Genomic DNA, 26,226 nt, shown 5'->3' on the forward strand with positions numbered 1-26,226 from the left:
GTTGTACTGTATTCCTCTTATCCTCCTCAAGCGCCTTCTGCACCTCTTCTTGTCTTTGCCTGTCAGAAACATATGTGGACAACTTCTTATGAAAATTGGCCATATATGTAACGTACGCTCTCATTTCATCTTCCAACAGAGCCAAGCTTGGACCCTTTCCGCTTGTTCGCAAAACAAGGCGTAGGCATCCTTCTTCCTGTTACCAACTCATGGGGTGTCATACGTAGATCACGTAACTCACTTGAGCGACACACCATTAGTGCTAAAGGAAGCGCCCGCTATCCAGTTTAGACCTGTATGTTGACAAATTTTCACAATGCGATTTTTCAAGACACCGTTCATTCTTTCACACATCCCTTGACTTTGTGGGTGATAAACTGCTCCAAGACGTTGCTTAATTCCCAATTTTTGCAACATCAATTTAACTGATTTATCCACAAATTCCCTTCCATTGTCCGAGGATATTCGATCTGGTAATCCCCACCTGCTTATGACTTCTTTACACAAGAACTTGGCAACCGACTGAGCATCCTTACGCTTGGTTGGACAAGCTTCCGTCCATCGTGAAAATCTATCTACAACCACCAACATGTATCTTTTCCCATCAACTGGTTTTATCATATCAACAAAGTCAATAACCAACTCACGCATAGGACCCCTTGGTGTAGGAATGTAACCTGGATGAACAGGTATCCCTCTTCGAACATTATTTTTAAGACAGATAGTGCACCTTCCTATCATATAATCAATTTGTTCAAACAAATATGGAGCCCAAAAACCATATTCCTTTGTGATCTTTCTGTTAACCTCCCCCCTCGCAACATGAGCTAACTCATGTGCTTCTTGAATCATCAGACCTAAGAGGTCTAGAGGCGCTACTATCAACCCCTCATGGTTTCTCCACAGACCAGTAGCATCTTTGACCGCTCCTCGGTCTAGCCATAGCTGTTTGTCGATCATAGAAGCAGCTTCTTGCATCAAAATTACATCCCGAAGCGTAATTTTGTCTTCCAAGTCCACTACATGAGTGACCAGCAAAACTTTTCCCAATTTATCCGCTCCTGCGACGGCTTTTGCAGCTTCATCAGCAGCTTTGTTCCCTTGTGTCACTCTTGACATATCCGTCTTGTGAGCTGCACACTTAGCTATTGCTATCTCTTTAGGCTTCATCATAGCATGCAACAGTTTCATTATTTGAGCATGATGTTGTATCGGAGAACCATCCGTTTTCTTAAACCCTCGACCTTTCCATACTGCCCCAAACAAATGACATACACTATGTGCATATGCTGAATCAGTGTATATGGTTACTCGCTTTCCTTCTGCTAACAAACATGCTTCTGTTAGCCCCACAAGTTCAGCAAGTTGTGCAGACGCAGGCTGTGGTATTACTTCAGCCTTTTCCACAACAAATCCCGTTCCTCTGCCTCTAACTACTGCATAACCAGCACATAATTTATCTCCCACCCGATAGCAAGACCCATCAGTCCAATACTCCAGGTCTGCCTCACGTAATGGAAAGGCTTGTAAATCTGATCTAAGCCTCGAATATCTCTCTGCTTCTTGGACACAATCATGTGGCTCACCATCCTCTGAAGTTGGTAAACTCTCGGCTGGATTTACTGTATCACACCTCACTAGGGTGACATCTTCCTGCTCTAAGAGCCTATGATAGTCTCTGAGCCTAGGCATAGTCAATGTATATTTCCCATAGTTCAGAAGATTTCTGAGACTATGATGGGTAAGAATTGTTACTGGGTAGCCCATCGTGACCGATGATGCTTTGTCATACATTGAATATACTCCCACCATTGCTCTGTAGCACAGTGGTAACCCTAGTTCTACCTCTGAATAAGCAGTAGAGTAGTAGGAAATAGGCTGAGGATTCGTCCCCGTGCCTGTCGGTTGACAAAGAACCGCACATGCATATCTACCTCCAGTAGAAGTAGACACATATAGCAAAAAGTTCTTCGAGTAATCTGGTAGTGCAAGTGCAGGTGCCTCCTGCAACCTCTGTTTGATTGTTTCAAATGCCACATGGCCTTCCTGTGTCCAGGAAAGATTGCTATGGAGTTGACCACTCTCAGTACCCCTAACCATAGCTCTCAAAGGTGCCATCAAACTAGTATAATCCTCTACCCAAGCTGAGGAATAACCAGCAATACCCAGATCAATTAGTGGCCCACTTACCTTAACCCATCCGGAAAGTGAATACCAGTAGTCAACTTCACAGCAATCCCAAAAACAAGTATCTTAATTTCACAGAATAATGTCAGTACCTGCTTTCCAACCGAACCCCTAATCAAGCAAAGTAATGCACAGAGACTCCAAAATGCAAATTTTATTCAAATGATCAGTCTGTTGCCAAGCGTCTGAGAAATTGTCATAACATCCAACATCCTGTAGGGGAAGATTTGTAGACAAAAAAGCACTGGCCTGATTTTGACTGATCCTCTGCCTGCGTTACACCTTGTCACGTCACGCACACGTTAGCCCCTCCTCTCTCTCTCCTTTGCTCTCGTCCTATCGCCTCTCATATGACAAGGGAACAAAACGGTACAGACAAGCATTTAAAGTTTATACACTTAACCAAGTTATCCACATTCAATATTCCCTGAACTCAGGACTAAATAGATCGCTCAAAAACATTTTTATTTTATTTTAATCCGTCATTTAATTTAATTCATTACGTCAACATATACCTAATTTATAAATTCACTACATCCCAACAAATAGTTTCATTTTCAAACAGCAGCCGCTTTAAAACTATAAGATTCGTGTTAAAATCTCTCCTCTTTGTCTGTGGCTATTTCTCCCCCTGCAGTGTAACCCCACAGAAATATGACACGTTACCCACAATCCTGTGTTGTAGTTTAACCAATCTCCTCATGTTGTAGTTTTAGCGCCGTAAAATCAAGCGCATGCGCAAATCCATTTAACCCTATGATTGCCACACAATAGAACGCTAGCATTCCGCTACAACCTCACTATTTTATACCTTATAATCAAACAATACACATAACAGAGCTCACATTTGCGTAGAACTCTGAATTCCACACACACACAAACAAGTTTAAGAGGCTTTAATCCATCGCAATGGCCCTCTAAGGATACGTTAGCATGTAGCACGCAACACAATTAGCATTAGCCTTTAGCATTAGCCGCTATGTACAATGTGGCCTGAACCACACTCCAGCATTTAGCATTAACATTAGCCTTAGCCTTTAGCTAACTGCGGCCTAACACACACAAATAAGCATCCTGCACTGCCCTTATTCCTTTTTGTCTATTTCCCTACCGTTTTGTCCTACCGTGGACTTAATGACAATTCACCGAGAAATCAGACCCAACAGACCCCCCGTCGGACGAAAGTCGAGCAATAATCACAAATCAGATAAATTCCATCAACCCGAGTTTTTCTTTAAAAAACACACCGACTTGCACATTCTATCGTGCCAGCGGATTTGTCGGCCCATTTCTAAAATGGCCCCCCTGGGGTCTTAAGCGGTACAGTGCTCTAATGTATGCGCATATCTGCCTTAATTGTACACCTTCAATACTTAATTCCTACTGTTTTATGCTCTAAAATTCCAATTATCTGCCGTTTACCAATGGAATTACATTTTAGAATATTATTACAGACTCCTAGTCGACCGCAACACCCCACATCAACAACGACCCAAGTACTTTTAACTGTACACCTTCAATGCCCTCTCATGAATCAGCGGAATAACTAATGCCCAAATTTTGTGACTAATCTCACCTTTAAAGCCGGCTTGGGCAGTAGTCAACTCGCGAGTTCAGGAAAGGAACCAAGAACGATGAAATCAATATCCCGGACGAGCCCCCATTCTGTCGTGTCGCGTCTGCTGCTGGTGGGTATTGCTGTCAATCAAGGAGTCCGCTTAGGCTGCACCGTGTTTAGAGGCTTTTATTAAAATCACGAGGTTACAGCATAAATTACAGACCCGCGGAGTCTGGAGAAGCCCCGTCCCAAATTAATCTGAATGCTTCTGACTTCTCCTTTGTCTAACCCATACTTATAAACAATGGCAATAAATGGGTTGCTCCCTTTTTCGTCCAATCACCGGTCTCCCCTGGGGCGTCACCCTCCAACTGCTACATTCAAACCAAGATAAACAGTTCTTCTTTGTCCCTCAAGACTAGTCATAATCTTCATACACGACAGTATACATGCTGTACAACTTCATCAGGAAGCCAACCGTGGCTATTCTGTACAAAGGCGATACCCTGAAACGTCTCTTGGACCAGAGATGGACTGGCCACTTGGCAACGGTCAAAGTTGTGGTGAAGAGTTTTCACGACATATCCACATTACTGACCGAGGTGGAAAACACACAAGGCCTTGGAGCGGAGGTGCGCGTCGAGGCTACGAGGCTGCTTCGTGCCATTACGCAGTGCAGTTTTCTTTTCATTGCGCACCTTGTTATGAAACTGTTGTCACTTTTCGAGCGGCCTAACAGACTACTACAGGCCGAAGATATGGACTTGTTCACTGCGGTGACACTTGTGAACAGCGCTTCTGACTGCGTGAAGACACTGCGCACAGAAAATGAGTTTTCTGCACTGTGGGATCTCTGCGCTCCTCCAGCATCGGCCACCGAGGCTGTGCCGGTGACCGACCCTGGTCCAAGCAAGAGAAGAAACACAATTAATAAGAACCTCCGCGGATTTGCAGTTGAAGAAACAGTTGGTCAGCCACAAAGTGACATAGATGAAAAGACTGAGTTCATGAGATTGTTTTACAGTGTTATCGATGCTGTGCAAGGAGAGATGAATGCGCGTTTTGGAGAGCGCAGTAGCGAGCTCATTGGCGCACTGGCTGCTTTGAACCCAGAGGCCGAGGATAATTTCCTGGACCCATCAAAGGTAACCCCTCTCCTGGTATTCGCTGGAACTGATGTGGTTGAATCTGAATATACTGTGGCTCGTGAGTTCCTGGTGAAGAAAATGACTGACACCCCGGTTCCCCCCAAAGATGGAAAATGGACAATAGCCAACATCCTCAGCACATTCAACTGTGCACTCCAGGCTATGCCGACTGTTCTCACAGCCTACACACTTGCCCTAACTTTAGGAGCTTCCACAGCAATGTGTGAACTCATTTTCCACGCTCAAAAGCGTCTTAGAGCATCGGCGCAGTATGCTGCACAGACGCAAGGCCCAGCTGATTCAGCTTGCTTTTGAAAAGGACCTCACTCACAAGTTTAAGTCCGAGTGGAAGGATACTTTGATGAGGAGGTTCTGCTCGGAGAAACGCCGCCTCCCGCTGTACTGACAGGAGGGACTGGAGAGAGGACAGCGCTGCCTCCGTACTCATGGCAATGCATATCCCTCTGTTGACTGCTTTAAAATGCAATGTTTGAGAGATGCTTCTGGTGTTACATCTAATATGTTGTACAGTCAAGTGTTTTATGGATATTCATAACATTGCTTCTATGTAATGTGGTGTAGGCTATAGGCTACCTGGTCATATTGCTGTTGGTTATGTTTAATGTGATGATTATGTGCTGCGCAAATAGAGTATACGATTATTATAAATATATGTACTGTAGGCTAATAATAATTGTTCCCTGCCCTCCCATGCATTTCATATGCCCCCCTTAAGACTGAGGTCTGGCGACGGGTCTGCCCCAGAGTAGCCTGTTCTCTAGAGTAGAGCAGAGACTGTGCGTAAAGTAGATGCTTCGGAGCCTTTAGCTGTCGGGAAATAGCGTCGAGTAAAAGCCAGAACCACCCTTTGAACCACGTTCCGCAACCAAACAATCATGTCCCGCATTTTATCAAAACATTCTAACACCACTAATTTACAAAAAAAAAATGATTTATTACGTATTTCATTTAGGCATTCAAACCTGTATATTTTGCAGCAGAGAGGAAGATACAAAGCGAGAGGTTTCAATCGGCAAAATATGTCCAAAATAAGCCCAACGCGTTTCTTTGGGATATTTTGGACCTAAGCTTCGGGACAACGACTCCCATTGTTAGGGCGGAGACATTGGCATCTCGTCATTATAAACTGATCTCTGTTTGCAGTCACGTTGCTCTTTTGACAATATATACTGTATATCATACGGATGTGGTACCTATGGTGTTAAACAATTCTCCAATTCTTGTTGAGATCTGATATTCTGCGCAGCGCAAGGTGATACGGCCAATGTCATATCATCAACCAATCACATTTATAAAATCCTTTCGGTCTAAATTCCAGCTAAACTTGGAGGGGACATTTAAAAAACATGCTTCTGACAAAGAGCTACAAAAGTAAATAAATAGCTGCATTAGACCTATATATATATATATATATATATATATATATATATATAAGGTGATTTAAACTGAAAATATAAAATGTGATTTTGTCGAACTTGTGAGGCTCTCCATGCTCATTAGTTGCTCAGCTAACATATTTGCTGCTACTTCACTCAATCCAGTTTTCAAAGTCTCCCTTCCTAACTGTTTTACATTCCCTGAGACCAACCAGAAATTAGGGTGTTTTTTTGTGTGTGCATGTGTGTGGGGGGTGTGTGTGTGTGAAGTGAGATGTCCTAACATGAATGTAATTGGCTCCACCCCTAGCCGGGGGTTCTGATGGTCCCCCTTATGGAGAAAAAAATATGTTTTAAAGCTCAGGTCAGGTCACCTGACCTCTGTTTAAATTACAGGTCAGGTGTATTCAGGATTCTCTTAAAGTTGAATACAAACTAAAAACTTGAAGACTTGGTTTGAAGTTACAATGAGATTATTTCGCCATGGAATTTAGAGTATGCTTATGCTACCTAGGGACATTGAATTACATTGGTTTTTGGTTAGAAAATGTTTAATATTAATGGTTGGTGGCAGTGGCTAACCATAGGATGGATTGCAGTCTCTCCTTATCCATAAGAAACCAGCATGTAAATAATAATAGGACTGTAAAATATCCTGCCTAGAGGTAGCTCTCCTAGGGGTTTGGCCACCGCTGATCTATGTTTCCCAAATACTGGGGGTTTGAATATGTGAATTGACATTTGACATTCTACAAATTATACCACATTTAAGAAAAATAAAATAAAATCAATCTTCAGGTGGTTGAGGCTGATTTGCAAAACCTTGCCATCATCTTACTCTACATAGACAAGCTCTTTAGCAATTATGCCTACTGTTTCTGCCTAGTAGCGTTTGCACAATACTAAAGTGACAAAACAGGATATTTGAGGCAAGGGCCATTTCAATATAGCCTATTCTAATTGTATGACTTAGCCTACATTTACATTAGATTTTAGTCATTTAGCAGACGCTCTTATCCAGAGCGACTTACAGTTAGTGAGTGCATACATTATTTATTTATTTTGATACTGACCCCCCGTGGGAATCGAACCCACAACCTTGGCGTTGCAAACGCCATGCTCTACCAACTGAGCTACATCCCTGCCGGCCATTCCCTCCCCTACCCTGGACGACGCTGGGCCAATTGTGCGCCGCCCCAAAGTGCAGATTGTCAGCTTTAATTTGAGGGTATTTTCATCCATATCGGGTGAACCGTTTAGAAATTACAGAACTTTCTGTACATAGTCCCCATATTGATTATTTCATCAAGCTTGTGACTCTACAAACTTGTTGGATGTATTTGCTGTTTGTTTTGGTTGTTTCAGATTATTTTATGCCCAATAGAAATTAATGGTAAATAATGTATTGTGTCATTTTGGAGTCACTTTTATTGTAAATAAGAATAGAATATGTTTCTAAACACTTCTGAATTCATGTGGATGCTACCTGTCCAGTCTGCCGTGGCTGCACTCCACTCTAATCGCGAGTGGCGTTTCTTTACAAACACGCATCCAATCACCTTGGTCCCAGACCCTTACTAAACCAATCATAAACTTCAATCTGCCACGGTTCACAGTGCGGTGGCAGGAAAATTATGGATCTCCCGGTTGAAGCTGCCGTGGTTACAATGCTCGTGATGTAGAATTGCAGGCGCATATTATATGCTCCAATTTCAAAAACGATTTGGAGGCACAGTTGACAAATGAACGCACAGTGGATTAATTAGAAAATACAAGCAGTACTTTTTTTAATGCGTGAGAAATAAGAGGTGTGGCGTGTGAGCGTGTGAAGAGGGTCAAATGCGTGTCTCACGGCCAATGCGTGAGAGTTGGCAGCACTGCTACACTGTTCGGCAAATGTCCAGCAAAATCTTCCCTTTGACCCTAATTTGGGTTATTTAAATGTGGTCACCCTAATCCACAGTGTCGTAGTAAATATATAATGTTATAGCTTGGTCTGTCTAAAATCTTGTGCATGACCCATCTTGTGTTGGGCCTCTGTATTTAATACAATGCACAAAGACTTCTATCTTGTCGGCCTTATCAGCAGGTGGCTATGGACAACACCCACGCCATAGGTCTCTCAGTTCTCCCAACTCACGAGTTATTGCTCTGAGGACATACACACACACACCCCCACACACACACACACATACACACACACACACACACACACATCATCATTGTTAAACATACACACACATACACACACACACACATACACACACACACACACACACACACACACACATACACACACGCACACACACACACACACACACATCATCATTGTTAAGCACACACACACACAAAAACCCCCTTCTCTTAGGCTGAACATCTGAAGACAGAGAACCCAACTCAGAGCCAATGCAATGGAGGTGACCTCGACCAACTCATCAGGACCAATCAGAAGATCAGAACTACTAGAATCAACCTACTTTATTTTATTGTATAAAATGTCAGCACACAATGTTTAGGGGCGCGCTCTCAGATATCTCCCTACGAGGTTGACGAACGGGTCCGTGCACGCTATTTACAGATATCTTTACCTCTGAATAAACTGCCTCATATTATACAATTATCCACCTTGTCCGAAAGTCTCTACTTGGTCTCCGTTCTCCAGTAAACTTGTGATCATCAACAAATTGGTAGCAGAGGGTGGTTTTCTAACTCTGAATTCGGTCCATAAAAGTTGATAGAGACAGGAGACAAGTAAGAGACGGATCTGAAAGGACGGGTGACCTGTCCGCAGGAGCAGCCGGGAATCCAGCTCGCCTCAGGAAACTGATCTAGACGGCCGTCAATACAAAGGTAAGCAGAACCTGTTAAAACAAAATCTGCATATTGTATTGTAGGATAAACCCAAATTATGATCAGTAGTACTGGGCGTGAGTATGGATTACTGTTAAATTTATAACATATCTATTATGACTCAAAAGGCACATATGTAAAGATATCTGAATTCTTTAGGTTTTTACTGTTGAAATGTGACTCTCTAGGGGAGGAGTCTAGTTACAGAGGTTGTGGTTCACGAGAGACGGACCCTTTTATTTTTTGCTGTTGATATCTGAAATCTTAGATTTTTACTGTTGAAATGTGACTCTAAGAGAAGAAGTCTAGTTACAGTGGTTTTATTTACTGTTGAATTGCGGCTTTCTAGTGAGGAGCCTATTACAGAGGTTTTGGTTCACAAGCGATGGACCCTTTTATTTGATCCACAAGAGAAGGATCTGGTGACTTGATAAAAAGATTCAGATAGTCGGGTTGAGTTAATTCCGTGAGAATCCAAGTCCAGAAAAGGTTCTCCCGACTAGACGCCAGTTGAATGGTTTAAACGACTGGGAGTCTCCTTGAGGAGAATCAAAAAAAATAAAAATAAAAATACAAGTTCAGATAGTCGGGCAATTGGTTGACGTGGCACTCAACTATATGTACTGTGAGGAACTCAAACTGAATTCGTGTGTTGATGCTGATATGTAATGAAAAATGTAATTGTTGAAATGATAACCTGAATGTTGTGTAAGATTGGCCGTTTCATGAGACTAACTAGTTGATAACTTTTAAGAGGACCACCGAGTCCTATTTTGCCTGTTATGTAGCCGCTGCGCTAAAAGCTGACTTGAACTTTTTCCCTCTTGTGGTGTTGGTATTTTCATAATTCCTAAAATTAAATTGATAATTATTTTAGGAGCACTCGAGTTTGCTAATATATTCTTCCAAAAGGGCGATTCTGATACCTTTTGGGAAAATATATAATAACTCGAATACCTGAAAAACAATAATAACTTTTGCAAAATAATTCCCAAAATTAAATTGGTAATTATTTTAGGAGCGCTTGGGTTTGTTAATGTATTCTTCCAAAAGGGCGATTCTGATACCTTTTGGGAAAGTATAAAATAGCTCGAGTGCCTGAAAGACAATAATAACTTTTGCAAAATAATTCCTGGGATTAAATTGATGATTGTTTTGGGAGCGCTCGGGTTTGTTAATGTATTGTTCCAAAAGGGCGGTTCTGATACCTTTTGGGAAAATATATAATAATTCGAATAATTGAAAAACAATAATACCTTTTGCAAAATAATTCCTAATAATAAAGTATTGAACATTTTTTGTGTACGAGGGTGGGACATCAGAGATAAATCTCAGTTAGCGCCAAGAATACATTGCTGGATTCGGCCAGTGACGGGCAGAGAGCACCAAGATAGTCTAATAAACTGTATAACCATGGCAACCACTACCGTCCCAAAACTCAAATTTAATGAATATCTAGATCAAAAAATACAGGATAGAGCGGGAGGGAAAGAACAGTATAAGACAGTGAAGAAAGTGTGGGAGGGAGTGAAACTCAAATGGACACAGGCAGGTTACTTTAGCGGGGGTGCCCCGTCTAAAGGGCAACTCACCTTTATGAAGAAAGGACTAGAGGTGGCAGTTGAGAAAGCCGAGGAAGAGCTGAGAATAGGGACATGGGCAATAGTGGAGAGCAGGAGGGTGCAACCAAAGAAAACAGATACGATGTGTGTGGCCACTGAAGCAGCTTCCCCAGAGGCCAGTACCAGCACCACTCCTGGCCCCACCTCACTATACAGCCTAACAGGCACCATGACTTTTGGCCCACAACCACGACCATGGCCTCAGCAGGGCACCCCATTAGGTCCTCCAAGAGGAGGGAACTACCTGTGTTACAATTGTGGAGGAGCTGGACATTTTAGGCGTGATTGTAAGGAACACCCACAATTTAACCATCAACCCCAATGGAGGGGAAGAGGCAGAGGTACACCACAATGGAGAGGTAGAGGAAGGGGAGGACCCCCACAATACCAGACTCAATGGAGACGGCCAAGGCCACAAGGTAATGGGGGGCCTGTTACAATTGTCATCAATATGGACACTCTGTCAGATGGTGTCCATTACCACCTAGTCCGCAACAGCAACACTGGCTGGCAAACAGGGGTAGAGGTTATGCCTTCAGATCAAGAGGAGGCCCAAGACCGATGTACCAGCCACATGCTGCCCTACCAGCATATAACCACCCACAGCAAGACCCAAACCAACAGCCTAACCAGCAGCCAGCTCCTACCTTCCAGGGCATGACAGACGAATATTCTCCCTGGCCCTGAAGCTGCCCACCACCACAGAACGGGAATGGGGGTCAGCATTTTCCACTCCACACTGAACCAACTGTCATGTGTGAAGTGGAGGGAGTTACCCACCAATTTTTGGTGGATACAGGATGTACGTACTCTGCCATAAGATCTCGTCAACCACTCTCTTCGGAATCAATACAGGTGGTGGGGGTATCAGGAACACCCGAAGCACAAAACAAGACCATACCATTGCTCTTCCAATGGGGCCCTTCCAATTTGAAGCATCAATTCCTATATTGTCCCAACTGTCCAATCAACCTATTAGGAAGGGACCTATTGTGCAAACTGAAATGTTCAATCTACCTTACCGAAAAGGGTGTGGAGGTTTCCATTGATCCCATTACCTCCACACCAGTTCATCCAGTTAGGGTGCTGATGCTACCCATCATCCCAACTCCAGTGCTCTCCCTGACCCAAGAAATATACTGGTTGAAGTGCATCGAATCCGGCCAAGGAACCCCTGAGGTTCAATTCAAGTTTAACCAGCTGAGACAACTCATTTACACATTTCACCCATACAAGACTCCTCAAGCTGAAATACACTGTACACTTAATGTGACTGACAATGATGTCGACCCATATACCGATGACTGGGATGAAAACATGATGCACCTGACACCAACAATCAGATGTTGTACCATAGTGTGTGGACAAGAAGGAGTGGCTGCTCCGGTTATCCTACCTTCCCATTTGAAATCCTGGTACCTACTGGGCGAAGAATCTGCTCCCCATGTTACACTGGCAGTTGGAAACGGTTTTGAAGCAAGGAGCCTTGGGCCTATGATCAGAAGAGCATCCAAACTCCAGTGGGAACCCACCCAAACTCCAGGAAGCAGGACCAAGAAACTTACACTCCTCACTTACCTGGACACCTGAAGCATCAACAGCATTTGCTCTCCTAAAAACCGATCTCTCGGTGGCAGCAGCTCTGACAGCACCCGACTACAAAAACAAATTTCATCTTGATGTTTCTGAAAAGGAGGGGTTCACTTCTTCCATCCTTTTTCAGAAACAAGAGGGGGAGAGAAGAGTACTGATGTATCATTCCTCTAAGTTGGACCATATTGAAGCAGGTCAGATAACATGTTCCAGGTACGTGGCTGCAGTGGCAAAAGCTATTGAAAAAACCGCCCACCTGGTAATGTGCCACAAATTGGAAATCCATACGCACCATGGGGTTGCAGCATATCTGATGAGCAAGGAATTCACGTTCAGCGCTGAAAGAAAGAACAAAATCCAGAATAAATGCACCCAATCACACATTACTTTTGTCAACACCGACAAAAACATGGCAGACGCACTCAATGCAGAAGAAGGGTTGGCACACTCCCTGCGAAGAGAGGGCGGCACAGGAACTGAAACTGCGACCAGACTTGGGAAACGAACCCCTTACCAATCCTGATCTATGGTTGTACACCGATGGATGCTGCTATAGAGGAGAAGAAGGGAACATAGCAGCATATGCAGTGGTACAGCAGCTTCCAGACGGGTCACACGTGACCCTGGAATCAGACATCATCCCACAACCTGCCTCAGCCCAACTAGCCGAGATCATTGGTTTGACTCAAGCCCTGGAAAAGGCTGAAGGAAAGACTGTGAACATCTACACTGACTCAGCATATGCTCATGGAGCAGTCCATACAGATGGACCACAATGGGTCAGACGTAACTTCACCACAACAGGAAACCTTCCGATCAAACACAAGGCACAAATGGAGAGACTGATAAAAGCAGTCTCACTACCTGAGCAGGTGGCCATCATGAAGTGCAAAGGACATCAGCAACTCAAGAACAAAGTCAGCGAGGGAAATGACGCAGCTGACAAAGCAGCCAAGAAAGCTGGGGGCTACACTCCAAGACAGATGGTGCTGCAGACTCAACCAGCTAGAACAGAACTCACAGACCAACACATAAAGGAACTACAATTCACAGCGGGCCCGTATGAGCACTCGGTATGGGGACAGATGGGAGCCACCAAAGGACCTGATGAACTTTGGAGATGCCATGACGGCAGGTTGGTGGCCCCAGCTAATCTCTGTCCCGAGCTGATACGTGAGGCTCATGGGCCCACCCATGAAGGGAAACTCAAAACTTTACAGAAGGTTTCCCATATTTGGTGGCACCCACACATTAAGGACATGACAGACTTGTTTTGTGATGAGTGCAGCATTTGTGGCAGCCACAACCCAAAGAAACCTTTCCAAACACCCATGGGTTCATACCCAGTACCTAATGCATGTTTTCAGGACATTAGCATAGATTACACTGACATGGGGGCTGATAATGTAACTAATGGGAAAAGGTACTTATTGGTAATGGTAGATCGATTCTCTAAATGGGTTGAGGCAATACCAACAGCACGTGAGGATGCTAGGTCAGTTATTAAGTGGCTGCAGACTGAACTCATACCAAGGTATGGGGTTCCAAGACAAATTCGATCCGACAACGGGTCCCATTTCAGTAACCAACACCTGAGACAGGTGGAGGAGAGGTTCGGCATTGTGCACAAGTTTGGGTCTGTGTACCGGCCGCAATCTCAGGGCCTCGTGGAACGTGCCAATCAAACTTTGAAGGCTAAGATAGCCAAGGTATGTGCAGGTTCAAAGTTGACGTGGGTTGAAGCTCTGCCCCTGGCGTTGATGGCCATGAGAGCCTCTCCAGGAGCAGGCACCCATCTCTCTCCACATGAGATTATGACTGGTAGGGTCATGCCTGGTCCACCAAGGGAGGGAGGTCATATGCCCGCCCTTGATGTACAACAAATTGTAATGTCTGAATATGTGAGAAAACTAACGGAACTCTCTGCAGCTCTCTCCAAACAGATTCACAAGGTTCAAGAGGGGGAGCTGACGGGAGATCCGGCGCCGCTGAAGGTAAAAGTTGGTGACTGGGTGAGGGTTAAGGTCCACAAGAGAAAGTGGCAAGAACCCAGGTGGACTGGACCGTACGAAGTGAAGGAGGTTACTTCACACTCAGTCCAGGTCAAAGGTAAATTGGGCGCACCTTGGCACCACCTTACACATTGCACACCAGCACCAACTCCTTCCAGAACTTTGACTGAGGTCAGGGCTGACTTGAGCGCCCTAAATTCGGCACCAAATACAGAGGCTCCTAGTCTGTGAGAATGTGGAGGAGACTCTCATTAACAGAGACTGGAGGGCTTCGCCCTGGGAGGAGACATAGACCTCCCTGGGAGAGACTGGGTATCTCTGGTCCCCTGTTTGTTATTTTCATTATAGTCACTGGAGTTTCCATGGGAACTTTCACATGGCTAATACAGCAACTAGCACATCCACATACTAATATCACTAGTCCTAATAATATCACATCTCACGCCACCGTCAGAACAAACACCCATACCTTACGAAAACGACATGTTTTTAATAGCGACCGAAACTGTACTACCAACCAAATTAGAAGTACCACCCTATGTATCCCTATAAATACTACCACCACTGTCACCATCCCTTGGGGAATGTTGGAAAGTACTGGGCAGAATGAAAACAGGAAGTTATGGCAAGTCCAATATCATTGGTACATGACATTGGGGGGTTTGGATAAATGGTCCTGAAAAACCTAGTCGCCGAGACAGGTCCTGATTGGTCAAGTTATTCAACAGGACGGAACGTCTTATTATGGCGAAGGGGACTTACATTGGCCAAAGAACAAAATGGCCTGAAGTTAATTATCCCACCAGGCCAGAGGGAGGGCTGCCAATATTTCATATTGGCTCCATATATGGACACTGGTCCATATAGTCGAAATAGGCCTCCATTTTATATATACTATTTTAAATGGAACTTGATTGTTTGTTTTGTATCAACACCCGACCCTTCCACTTCTACAATTAAGGACGATAGAAAAAACATTGTGAAACCCACAGGTAGAGGTAGATGGGGACCAATTACCATGGTTACCACTCCACCTACTTTGGATGATGCAATCTTGACCGCTACAGGTGTCTCCGGCCTTTCTAACAACTGGCTCTTGTTGACTGAGGAAGCGGCAAGGGTGACTCATCAGAGTTGTGTGGTTTGTATGGGGGCACGGCCATTGCTTCGCATTATCCCTGCCGCCATTACGCCAGAATGCTTCCTGTCTGTCATGAAACATGACAACCCTTCCGCCAATTGTACACTATGGGACGTAATTCATCCCTTGGTTACTAAAGCAACTAAGAAACCATTTTTTTCCTATCAGGTGGCTAGAGCTAACTTTACCTGTGTTAATCTCACGAAAGGTCTACCATTATTGGGTATGTTACCTGTTGGATGGTGTCGGTTTATCTATACGCCTAATACTGAGTTTAAACCTGTTTCCAGGGCTGATGTCTGGTGGTGGTGTGGAGGCGTTCGTCTGTTTGATGGACTGCCTGGAAATGCCACAGGCACCTGTGCACTAGTCTCTCTTTTGCTACCAATTTCTGTGTATCCAACAGGTGTTCAGGAGCTGGTGACCCATGTGTCTGACTTAATTCCTACCAGGACCAGGCGCGCTGTGGGCCCTACTCATGGGGACCCAACCTACATTGATGCAATTGGGGTCCCTAGGGGGGTACCAGATGAGTATAAATTGATTGACCAAGTAGCCGCAGGTTTTGAATCTTCATTTTGCTGGTGGTGCACGATTAATAAAAATGTTGACAGAATCAATTATGTCCATTTTAATGTTCAAAAATTAGGCAATTGGACACAACAAGGTTTTGAGGCGGTACATGGCCAGTTGGCTGCGACCTCTCTCATGGCTTTCCAAAATCGTATTGCTGTCGACATGCTCCTGGCTGAAAAAGGAGGAGTATGTGCTATGTTTGGTGAACAATGTTGTACCTTTATTCCCAACAATACAGCCACAGATGGCAGCTTGACTGTCGCCCTGGAAGGGTTACGAACTCTTAATGGCAAAATGAAGAGCCACTCAGGGGTGGATACTTCAATGTGGGACTCTTGGATGGATGCGTTTGGTAAATATAAAACGCTAGTTTCTTCTATACTTGTATCCATCTCTGTTTTTGCTGCAATTCTAGTGCTTTCTGGATGCTGTTGCATTCCATGCATACGGACGCTGACAACCAGGATTATAACCACCGCTATTGATCCACATCCTGCAGATAACGGTCAGATGTTTCCTTTGCTTGCTATTGACGATGCTGACCAAGGATATCTGGATGATGAATAGCATTTAAGCTTTTGTCACGTCTCTTGTGAGACGTGAAGAGGGGGGAATGTAAAACTTTATCTTCTGATAAAGTTTTCCCTATTTTGCCAATTGCAGCTTTAAGCTTTTTGTCACGTCTCTTGTGAGACGTGAAGAGGGGGAATGTAAAACTTTATCTTCTGATAAAGTTTTCCCTATTTTGCCAATTGCAGCTTTAAGCTTTTTGTCACGTCTCTTGTGAGACGTGAAGAGGGGGAATGTAAAACTTTATCTTCTGATAAAGTTTTCCCTATTTTGCCAAATTGCACTATTAAGCTTGTGTCACGTCTCTTGTGAGACGTGAAGAGGGGGAATTAAAACTTTATCTTCTGATAAAGTTTTCCCTATTTTGCCAAATTGCAGCATTTAAGCTTTATGTCACGTCTCTTGTGAGACGTGAAGAGGGGGAATCAAAACTTTATCTTCTGATAAAGTTTTCCCTATTTTGCCAATTACACTGTTAGCTTGTGTCACGTCTTAAGTTTTCCTTCTTTACTGTTACTTGGTCACGTCTCTGGGGAGACGTGAAGAGAGGGATTTGTCGTAGTAAATATATAATGTTATAGCTTGGTCTGTCTAAAATCTTGTGCATGACCCATCTTGTGTTGGGCCTCTGTATTTAATACAATGCACAAAGACTTCTATCTTGTCGGCCTTATCAGCAGGTGGCTATGGACAACACCCACGCCATAGGTCTCTCAGTTCTCCCAACTCACGAGTTATTGCTCTGAGGACATACACACACACACCCCCACACACACACACACATACATTTACATTACATTTTAGTCATTTAGCAGACGCTCTTATCCAGAGCGACTTACAGGAGCAATTAGGGTTAAGTGCCTTGCTCAAGGGCACATTAACGTCATTTAGCAGACGCTCTTAGCCAGAGCGACTCACAAATTGGTGCGTTCACCCTATAGCCAGTGGGATAACCACTTTACAATTGGGGGGGGGTAGAAGGATTCCTTTATCCTATCCCAGGTATTCCTTAAAGAGGTGGGGTTTCAAATGTCTCCGGAAGGTGGTGAGTGACTCCGCTGTCCTGGCGTCGTGAGGGAGCTTGTTCCACCATTGGGGTGCCAGAGCAGCGAACAGTTTTGACTGGGCTGAGCGGGAACTATGCTTCCGCAGAGGAAGGGGAGCCAGCAGGCCAGAGGTGGATGAGCGCAATGCCCTCGTTTGGGTGTAGGGACATACACACACACACACACACACACATCATCATTGTTAAACATACACACACATACACACACACACACACATACACACACACACACACACACACACACATACATACACATACACACACACACACACATCATCATTGTTAAGCACACACACACACAAAAACCCCCTTCTCTTAGGCTGAACATCTGAAGACAGAGAACCCAACTCAGAGCCAATGCAATGGAGGTGACCTCGACCAACTCATCAGGACCAATCAGAAGATCAGAACTACTAGAATCAACCTACTTTATTTTATTGTATAAAATGTCAGCACACAATGTTTAGGGGCGCGCTCTCAGATATCTCCCTACGAGGTTGACGAACGGGTCCGTGCACGCTATTTACAGATATCTTTACCTCTGAATAAACTGCCTCATATTATACAATTATCCACCTTGTCCGAAAGTCTCTACTTGGTCTCCGTTCTCCAGTAAACTTGTGATCATCAACAACAGCCACTCCTTTATTTAAATATTTTCCTTTGATAATAATAATTCTAAAAACTCTACCATTTTCTACTACAATGTTGTTACGAATATCGACCATGTCCTATAATTTTTTTTACCAGGTTCATCATCGGACTTTTTAATTTTTTAAAGGAAAATCGCCGCGGTCACCTTTGGGTACCACACTCAGCATTGTTCAACCCCATCACCTCTGAGTTGCGATGCGGTGTAGGCTACATTTGAACCACGATAGACTGTAAAAAACTGTTACAGATGTATGTAAATGACTCAACGTAGGCTATGACGAATTGTAGCCTATTTCAGTAGGCTCAAACAATATTTTGACAGCGTCAAGTTTGTTCATAAACTCATAACAATATCACAAGTGGTAGAAGTAGAAGTAACAAATAGGATAACCTAACCGATTCTGACTATAGCCTACTCGACGTGATGGAATACATTTTAACACACATCCATAATACCTTTTCCCCTTCTGACTCATACAGGGGATAGCCAACTCATTCGGGACTTCACTCCTCCTCTCTCCTCTAACTCCCTTAACGGAGCGTTTCATATGTTGCAATGTTCGCTGTTGAAGAGACGCCTTGGCAGAGGAACATGCTGTGATTCACAAGGGAGTTATAATACGGACTTAAAAACGCTGTAATAATGTTGCGCGTCGTAGTGGAAACTGCCAAAGGCATCCCCAAAAAGAAACTCAGAATCCCAGATCCCATAGCAGCGGTAGTGTTCAGAGGTGAGTTATTGTATTGTTGCATCTTGCTGTGACATTTAGCCTACATTTTCTCATAGGTTTAAATGTATTGATTGTTGGCTATTCTTGAGAAGTTCAAAACATCTGGATCAAAGACTTTCACCAAATGTAGAGTTTATCATTTATTATTTGAAACATCAAAAACTGCAATAGTCCACAATAAGATGATATTCTGGTGGATTTTGTAGTCCCCAAACATGTAACATGTTCAATAAACACAAACATGATGCTCTTTGTATTCAAAAGTGGAGATACTGCATCATTAACTGTGAGCATGTAAGGCCAAAATAATATAATGAATTGCCTTGAAGGTACAACAATGGTACTGTGCATGGGTTCGTTTGCCTGCTTTAAGGCAATGAGTTACATTAAGTAATGTTGCCTCTATTGTGTTACACAGAGGGAAAACACATTCCCTTATAAGGGGTTGGAATCACCCATTCTCCCCCTGTCATCAACAACTCTGCAGCTGGGTCAATGTGCTTTATTTTTGTATGGATATTTTAGGATAAGAGTCAGTCCAAGATACACATTCAACATTTATGGTTCAATATGTTGCCGCTGTAAGTTGGCTCACAATGTTACCAGTCCCAGGGATGTTGTGTAAACAGAGCAATTGAGAAATGCTAATTTGTATAATATTTAATGATGAGTACAGTCGTTAAATTAATTAATTTGTAGTTTAGTTTCATTAAATGAGTAGTTATTACCCATTTTTTTTACTACCTGTATGTGTTAAAGGCCCAGTGCAGTTAAAAACATGATTTTACTGTGTTTTATATATATTTCCATTATGAGGTTGAAATAATATTATGAAATTGTGTGATAATGCCCTTTTAGTGTATGAAAAGAATGCCTGAAACTTCAGCCTGTTTTGGTGGGATGGAATTTTGGCCTACCAGGTGGTAAATTAGTTAAGAAACCAATAAGAAAGAAACCTCTGCCAATAAAAGCTAGTTTTCCCCTTCCTACTCAGACCACTCCTAAACAGTCCTAGCAAATTTATTGCTTGAGAACTTTGCATTTTTGAAAATAAGCTATTTTTGTTTATTTTTGACCACTTCATTAAAAACAATCACAGTAACGTAATTGTTACCCAGAAATGATTTGATATTGAGATAAAAACGTCTGCATTGGACCCAGACAAAACAATTCTACCCATACATACAGTGGGGAAAAAAAGTATTTAGTCAGCCACCAATTGTGCATGTTCTCCCACTTAAAAAGATGAGAGAGGCCTGTAATTTTCATCATAGGTACACGTCAACTATGACAGACAAAATTAGATTTTTTTTTCTAGAAAATCACATTGTAGGATTTTTAATGAATTTATTTGCAAATTATGGTGGAAAATAAGTATTTGGTCAATAACAAAAGTTTCTCAATACTTTGTTATATACCCTTTGTTGGCAATGACACAGGTCAAATGTTTTCTGTAAGTCTTCACAAGGTTGCTGGTATTTTGGCCCATTCCTCCATGCAGATCTCCTCTAGAGCAGTGATGTTTTGGGGCTGTCGCTGGGCAACATGGACTTTCAACTCCCTCCAAAGATTTTCTATGGGGTTGAGATCTGGAGACTGGCTAGGCCACTCCAGGACCTTGAAATGCTTCTTACGAAGCCACTCCTTCGTTGCCCGGGCGGTGTGTTTGGGATCATTGTCATGCTGAAAGACCCAGCCACGTTTCATCTTCAATGCCCTTGCTGATGGAAGGAGGTTTTCACTCAAAATGTCACGATACATGGCCCCATTCATTCTTTCCTTTACACGGATCAGTCGTCCTGGTCCCTTTGCAGAAAAACAGACCCAAAGCATGATGTTTCCACCCCCATGCTTCACAGTAGGTATGGTGTTCTTTGGATGCAACTCAGCATTCTTTGTCCTCCAAACACGACGAGTTGAGTTTTTACCAAAAAGTTATATTTTGGTTTCATCTGACCATATGACATTCTCCCAAATGCACTCTAGCAAACTTCAGACGGGCCTGGACATGTACTGGCTTAAGCAGGGGGACACGTCTGACACTGCAGGATTTGAGTCCCTGGCGGCGTAGTGTGTTACTGATGGTAGACTTTGTTACTTTGGTCCCAGCTCTCTGCAGGTCATTCACTAGGTCCCCCCTTGTGGTTCTGGGATTTTTGCTCACCGTTCTTGTGATCATTTTGACCCCACGGGGTGAGATCTTGCGTGGAGCCCCAGATCGAGGGAGATTATCAGTGGTCTTGTATGTCTTCCATTTCCTAATAATTGCTCCCACAGTTGATTTCTTCAAACCAAGCTGCTTACCTATTGCAGATTCAGTCTTCCCAGCCTGGTGCAGGTCTACAATTTTGTTTCTGGTGTCCTTTGACAGCTCTTTGGTCTTGGCCATAGTGGAGTTTGGAGTGTGACTGTTTGAGGTTGTGGACAGGTGTCTTTTATACTGATAACAAGTTCAAACAGGTGCCATTAATAAAGGTAACGAGTGGAGGACAGAGGAGCCTCTTAAAGAAGAAGTTACAGGTCTGTGAGAGCCAGAAATCTTGCTTGTTTGTAGGTGACCAAATACTTATTTTCCACCATAATTTGCTAATAAATTCATTAAAAATCCTACAATGTGATTTTCTGGATTTTTTTTCTCTCAATTTGTATGTCATAGTTGACATGTACCTATGATGAAAATTACAGGCCTCTCTCATCTTTTTAAGTGGGAGAACTTGCACAGTTGGTGGCTGACTAAATACTTTTCCCCCCCACTGTATACATGCAGGGTAAATATAAAAACCTATATTCCATGTTGTAATCTTGCCACTGTGTAAACCCTACAGGTGAAAAGAAGAAAACTAAAGCAATTGATAGTGAACTCAATCCCGTGTGGAATGAAGTAAGTATAAATATTTACAGTACAATCCATCCTCTCTCTGGCAGTCACTGGGAATGTTGAAAGAGGCCTCGAGAGGAATGTATTATGTGGAGGAGGGTATGAAAATGAATGAGGAAATGTGACAAATATTTTGTCCACTGTGCTTACTGTTAGTTGATGACTCAACATAGAGGAATGATAACTGTTAACGCTATCCCACTTCCCCTTTGATTTAAAACATTTGTACCCCCCATGTTTCATAATTTAACTAACATTGGCAAAGTTGCGTTTTTATGAACTAACTCAATCTGTGGTTCCAGGTGCTTGAGTTTGACCTAAAGGGCTCCCCATTGGATGCGTCCTCCTTTATAGACGTGATTGTGAAAGACTATGAGACTATCGGCAAAGATAAGTACGTACCTGGCATGTACAGTGGGGAGAACAAGTATTTGATACACTGCCGATTTTGCAGGTTTTCCTACTTACAAAGCATGTAGAGGTCTGTAATTTTTATCATAGGTACACTTAAACTGTGAGAGACGGAATCTAAAACAAAAATCCAGAAAATCACATTGTATGATTTTTAAGTAATTAATTTGCATTTTATTGCATGACATAAGTATTTGATCACCTACCAACCAATAAGAATTACGGCTCTCACAGACCTGTTAGTTTTTCTTTAAGAAGCCCTCCTGTTCTCCACTCATTACCTGTATTAACTGCACCTGTTTGAACTCGTTACCTGTATAAAAGACACCTGTCCACACACTCAATCAGACAGACTCCAACCTCTCCACAATGGCCAAGACCAGAGAGCTGTGTAAGGACATCAGGGATAAAATTGTAGAGGCTGGGATGGGCTACAGGACAATAGGCAAGCCGCTTGGTGAGAAGGCAACAACTGTTGGTGCAATTATTAGAAAATTGAAGAAGTTCAAGATGACGGTCAATCACCCTCGGTCTGGGGCTCCATGCAAGATCTCACCTCGTGGGGCATCAATGATCATGAGGAAGGTGAGGGATCAGCCCAGAACTACACGGCAGGACCTGGTCAATGACCTGAAGAGAGCTGGGACCACAGTCTCAAAGAAAACCATTAGTAACACACTATGCCGTCATGGATTAAAATCCTGCAGCGCACGCAAGGTCCCCCTGCTCAAGCCAGCACATGTCCAGGCCCGTCTGAAGTTTGCCAATGACCATCTGGATGATCCAGAGGAGGAATGGGAGAAGGTCATGTGGTCTGATGAGACAGAAATATAGCTTTTTGGTCTAAACTCCACTTGCCGTGTTTGGAGGAAGAAGAAGGATGAGTACAACCCCAAGAACACCATCCCAACTGTGAAGCATGGAGGAGGAAACATCATTCTTTGGGGATGCTTTTCTGCAAAGGGGACAGGATGACTGCACCGTATTGAGGGGAGGATGGATGGGGCCATGTATTGCGAGATCTTGGTCTTCCAGCATGACAACGACCCGAAACACACAGCCAGGGCAACTAAGGAGTGGCTCCGTAAGAAGCATCTCAAGGTCCTGGAGTGGCCTAGCCAGTCTCCAGACCTGAACCCAATAGAAAATCTTTGGAGGGAGCTGAAAGTCCGTATTGCCCAGCGACAGCCCCGAAACCTGAAGGATCTGGAGAAGGTCTGTATGGAGGAGTGGGCCAAAATCCCTGCTGCAGTGTGTGCAAACCTGGTCAAGACCTACAAGAAACGTATGATCTCTGTAATTGCAAACAAAGGTTTCTGTACCAAATATTAAGTTCTGCTTTTCTGATGTATCAAATACTTATGTCATGCAATAAAATGCAAATTAATTACTTAAAAATCATACAATGTGATTTTTGTTTTAGATTCCGTCTCTCACAGTTGAAGTGTACCTATGATACAAATTACAGACCTCTACATGCTTTGTAAGTAGGAAACACTGCTGATTTTGCAGGTTATCAAATACTTGTTCTCCCCACTGTAGCTACTGTATATGTCTCAAATGTTTTGTGAGAGAACATCACATGCACAGGCACACACACGCACACACACCTCCTGCTAGTCGGACACTCTGCTAGTGCTGCTAGGGAGGAGCAGGGACATAGTGTTTTACTGTAAAGTCTGCCAGAGCTCAGAACTGTTTGACCTCTGTCATTTCTCAGTCAAGGTGCCCCTCCATTAGTATGTGAACCTGGTCATTACAACACAGTGTCTGCTAAGCACAGGTTATACAGGGAATGACCTAAAGGGAAAGTTCAAACCCTGAGGGCAGTGCTGAGTTTAAACTGAGTTGTAAAGAACTAGGGTAAGCACTTCTGCAGAGGGAGATCCATAATGTTTCTTAAGGTCAAATCTTAAGGTTACTTGCGTAACCCCGGTTCTCTGATAATATGAGTGAGCCATCTTACATATGGGGCATGCCCTTTAGGCGAGATCAGAAGGAATCTCCAATCACACAACATCTGTCTTAGACAGACAAGAGGCATGGCGAATAGTCCCGCCCTCTAGCTCATTATCAAACATATGTTTTCCTTCTTATGCATATTGAGTTACCCCACTCATATTATCAGAGAACCGGGGTTATGCAAGAAACCTTAAGATTTGACCTTAAGAAACATTATGGATCTTCCTCTGCAGAAGTGCTTACCCTAGTTCTCTTTCAAATACTTTTTTCGGTATCTCAAATATGGGTATCTCACATATAGTCAACTCCCGTAGCGCTCATGTGCTCTCCGAAGCTAGGTAGTCTCGACAGAATCATCCCTCATAGGCCCCAACACAGCACAGTATGTGCCAGCGAGGGCGCAGTGACGTCTAGTTCGTAAAACTTCATAAACATATGAGGGATAGCCCAACATGCCGCATTACAGCGTCACCGCTTGCTAGTGCAAAAAACAGCGGACATTATGCGTCTTTGCGCATGCAAAGAGATCTACGGACGTTTGTCCATATTTTTCCACCCCACTTGAGCCACCACTTCGGGATGGAGTCTCCAGTTCCTGTATAGGGGGTTCCCTCTGGACTACAAGTCCGTTCCGGACATGAGTCACGTGTAAAGAGTGATATGCGCTGCTCCACATAATACTTTTGTGGGCTGGTCTGCACAAACACAGAGATTGGGTGCCACCTTGGTGGTTGATGTATGCAACTACAGTTGTATTGTCTGTTCTGACCAGGATGTGACAATTCCCAAGAAAAGGCAGAAAATGTTTAGTGCCAGCAGCACTGTAAGCAACTCAAGGTTTATTATGTGAGCATGACGTAGTTGTGGGGACCACAATCCATTCAGTGCTCTCCCCTCGCAGACTGTGCCCCACCCTGTGAGAGATGCATCTGTTATCACTACTTTCCTCGCAGACACTACCTCTAGGGGAGTGCCCTTGGCAAAGATCGAGGGGTCCCTTCAGTGGCGGAGAGCCGCTATGCTTGGTGAGTACACCGTTATCCTCCGATGGAGGTGACTACGGGGACACAAGCGTAGGGCAGATACCCAGCGCTGAAAATATCTCATCCTCAATAGTCCCAACAGAACTACTGAGATGGTGGAGGCCATCAACTCTAACATACAGAGACACGTCTTGAGTGTGACCATATGACCCCATTGGAACATGGAGAGGCACTGGTGAAGCAACATGATTTGCCCGTCTGATAGTGCGTCCCGGAAAGAGAGAGAATTCAGAACCACGCCTAGATATTCTATTCTCTATGTGGGCACTAAACAGCTGTTTATCTAATTGATCCTGAAATCTAACTCGGTGAGGAGGACAGCTCTGTCTCTCACTGCCTGCTTCTGTTAGTGGGAGCAGAGCAGGTAGTCGTCTATGTACGCAGAGATCCTGTGTCCTCTGCATCTCAGGGGAATTAGGGGCACCTCCACACACTTGCTGAACGTCCAAGGGGCTAGTAATAGCCCGAAGGGAACAACGAGATACTTGATACCCTGACAGGCAAACTTGAGAAACCTGTATGCTGGCAGAATGCTTTTGTGAAAATCCTGCAGATTGACTGTAGTGAACCAATCGCCTCGACAAACAAAGCGAGACAGCACGTTGTGTGTAAGCATAAGGAACGTGAACCTTTTCAGATAGCTGTTGAGGATCCGTAAGTCCAAGATGGGGCGCTGGAGAATGGAGAAAAATAAACGTTCCATCTTGCCAGGGAGAGAAGTGAGGGAGAAGGCACAGTGTTCGGGGTGTAGGTGGTTAGCGAGAGATTGTTCCACTGCTCCTCCATACCTTGCATGTCCATGGCAGTGAAGTCCCTAGGTGGGACCT

The 26,226-nt window shown here is 43.7% G+C and overlaps 1 protein-coding gene across 1 annotated transcript in view; it reads left to right on the forward strand.

Moving 5' to 3' along the window:
- The first annotated feature begins 18,909 nt into the window (after positions 1 to 18,909).
- Positions 18,910 to 26,226, forward strand: part of LOC121568663 (myoferlin-like) — an 89,386-nt gene continuing 82,069 nt past the window's right edge. Inside the window, exons 1-3 of the mRNA XM_041879068.2 lie at positions 18,910 to 19,105; positions 21,931 to 21,986; positions 22,286 to 22,377. Of these exons, the coding sequence (XP_041735002.2) occupies positions 19,018 to 19,105; positions 21,931 to 21,986; positions 22,286 to 22,377 (236 nt within the window). The 5' untranslated portion in view covers positions 18,910 to 19,017. The remainder of the gene's footprint in view (positions 19,106 to 21,930; positions 21,987 to 22,285; positions 22,378 to 26,226) is intronic.

The sequence above is a fragment of the Coregonus clupeaformis genome, chromosome 7 (genome assembly GCF_020615455.1).
Source record: "Coregonus clupeaformis isolate EN_2021a chromosome 7, ASM2061545v1, whole genome shotgun sequence".
In the NCBI taxonomy this organism is placed as follows: Eukaryota; Metazoa; Chordata; class Actinopteri; order Salmoniformes; family Salmonidae; genus Coregonus; species Coregonus clupeaformis.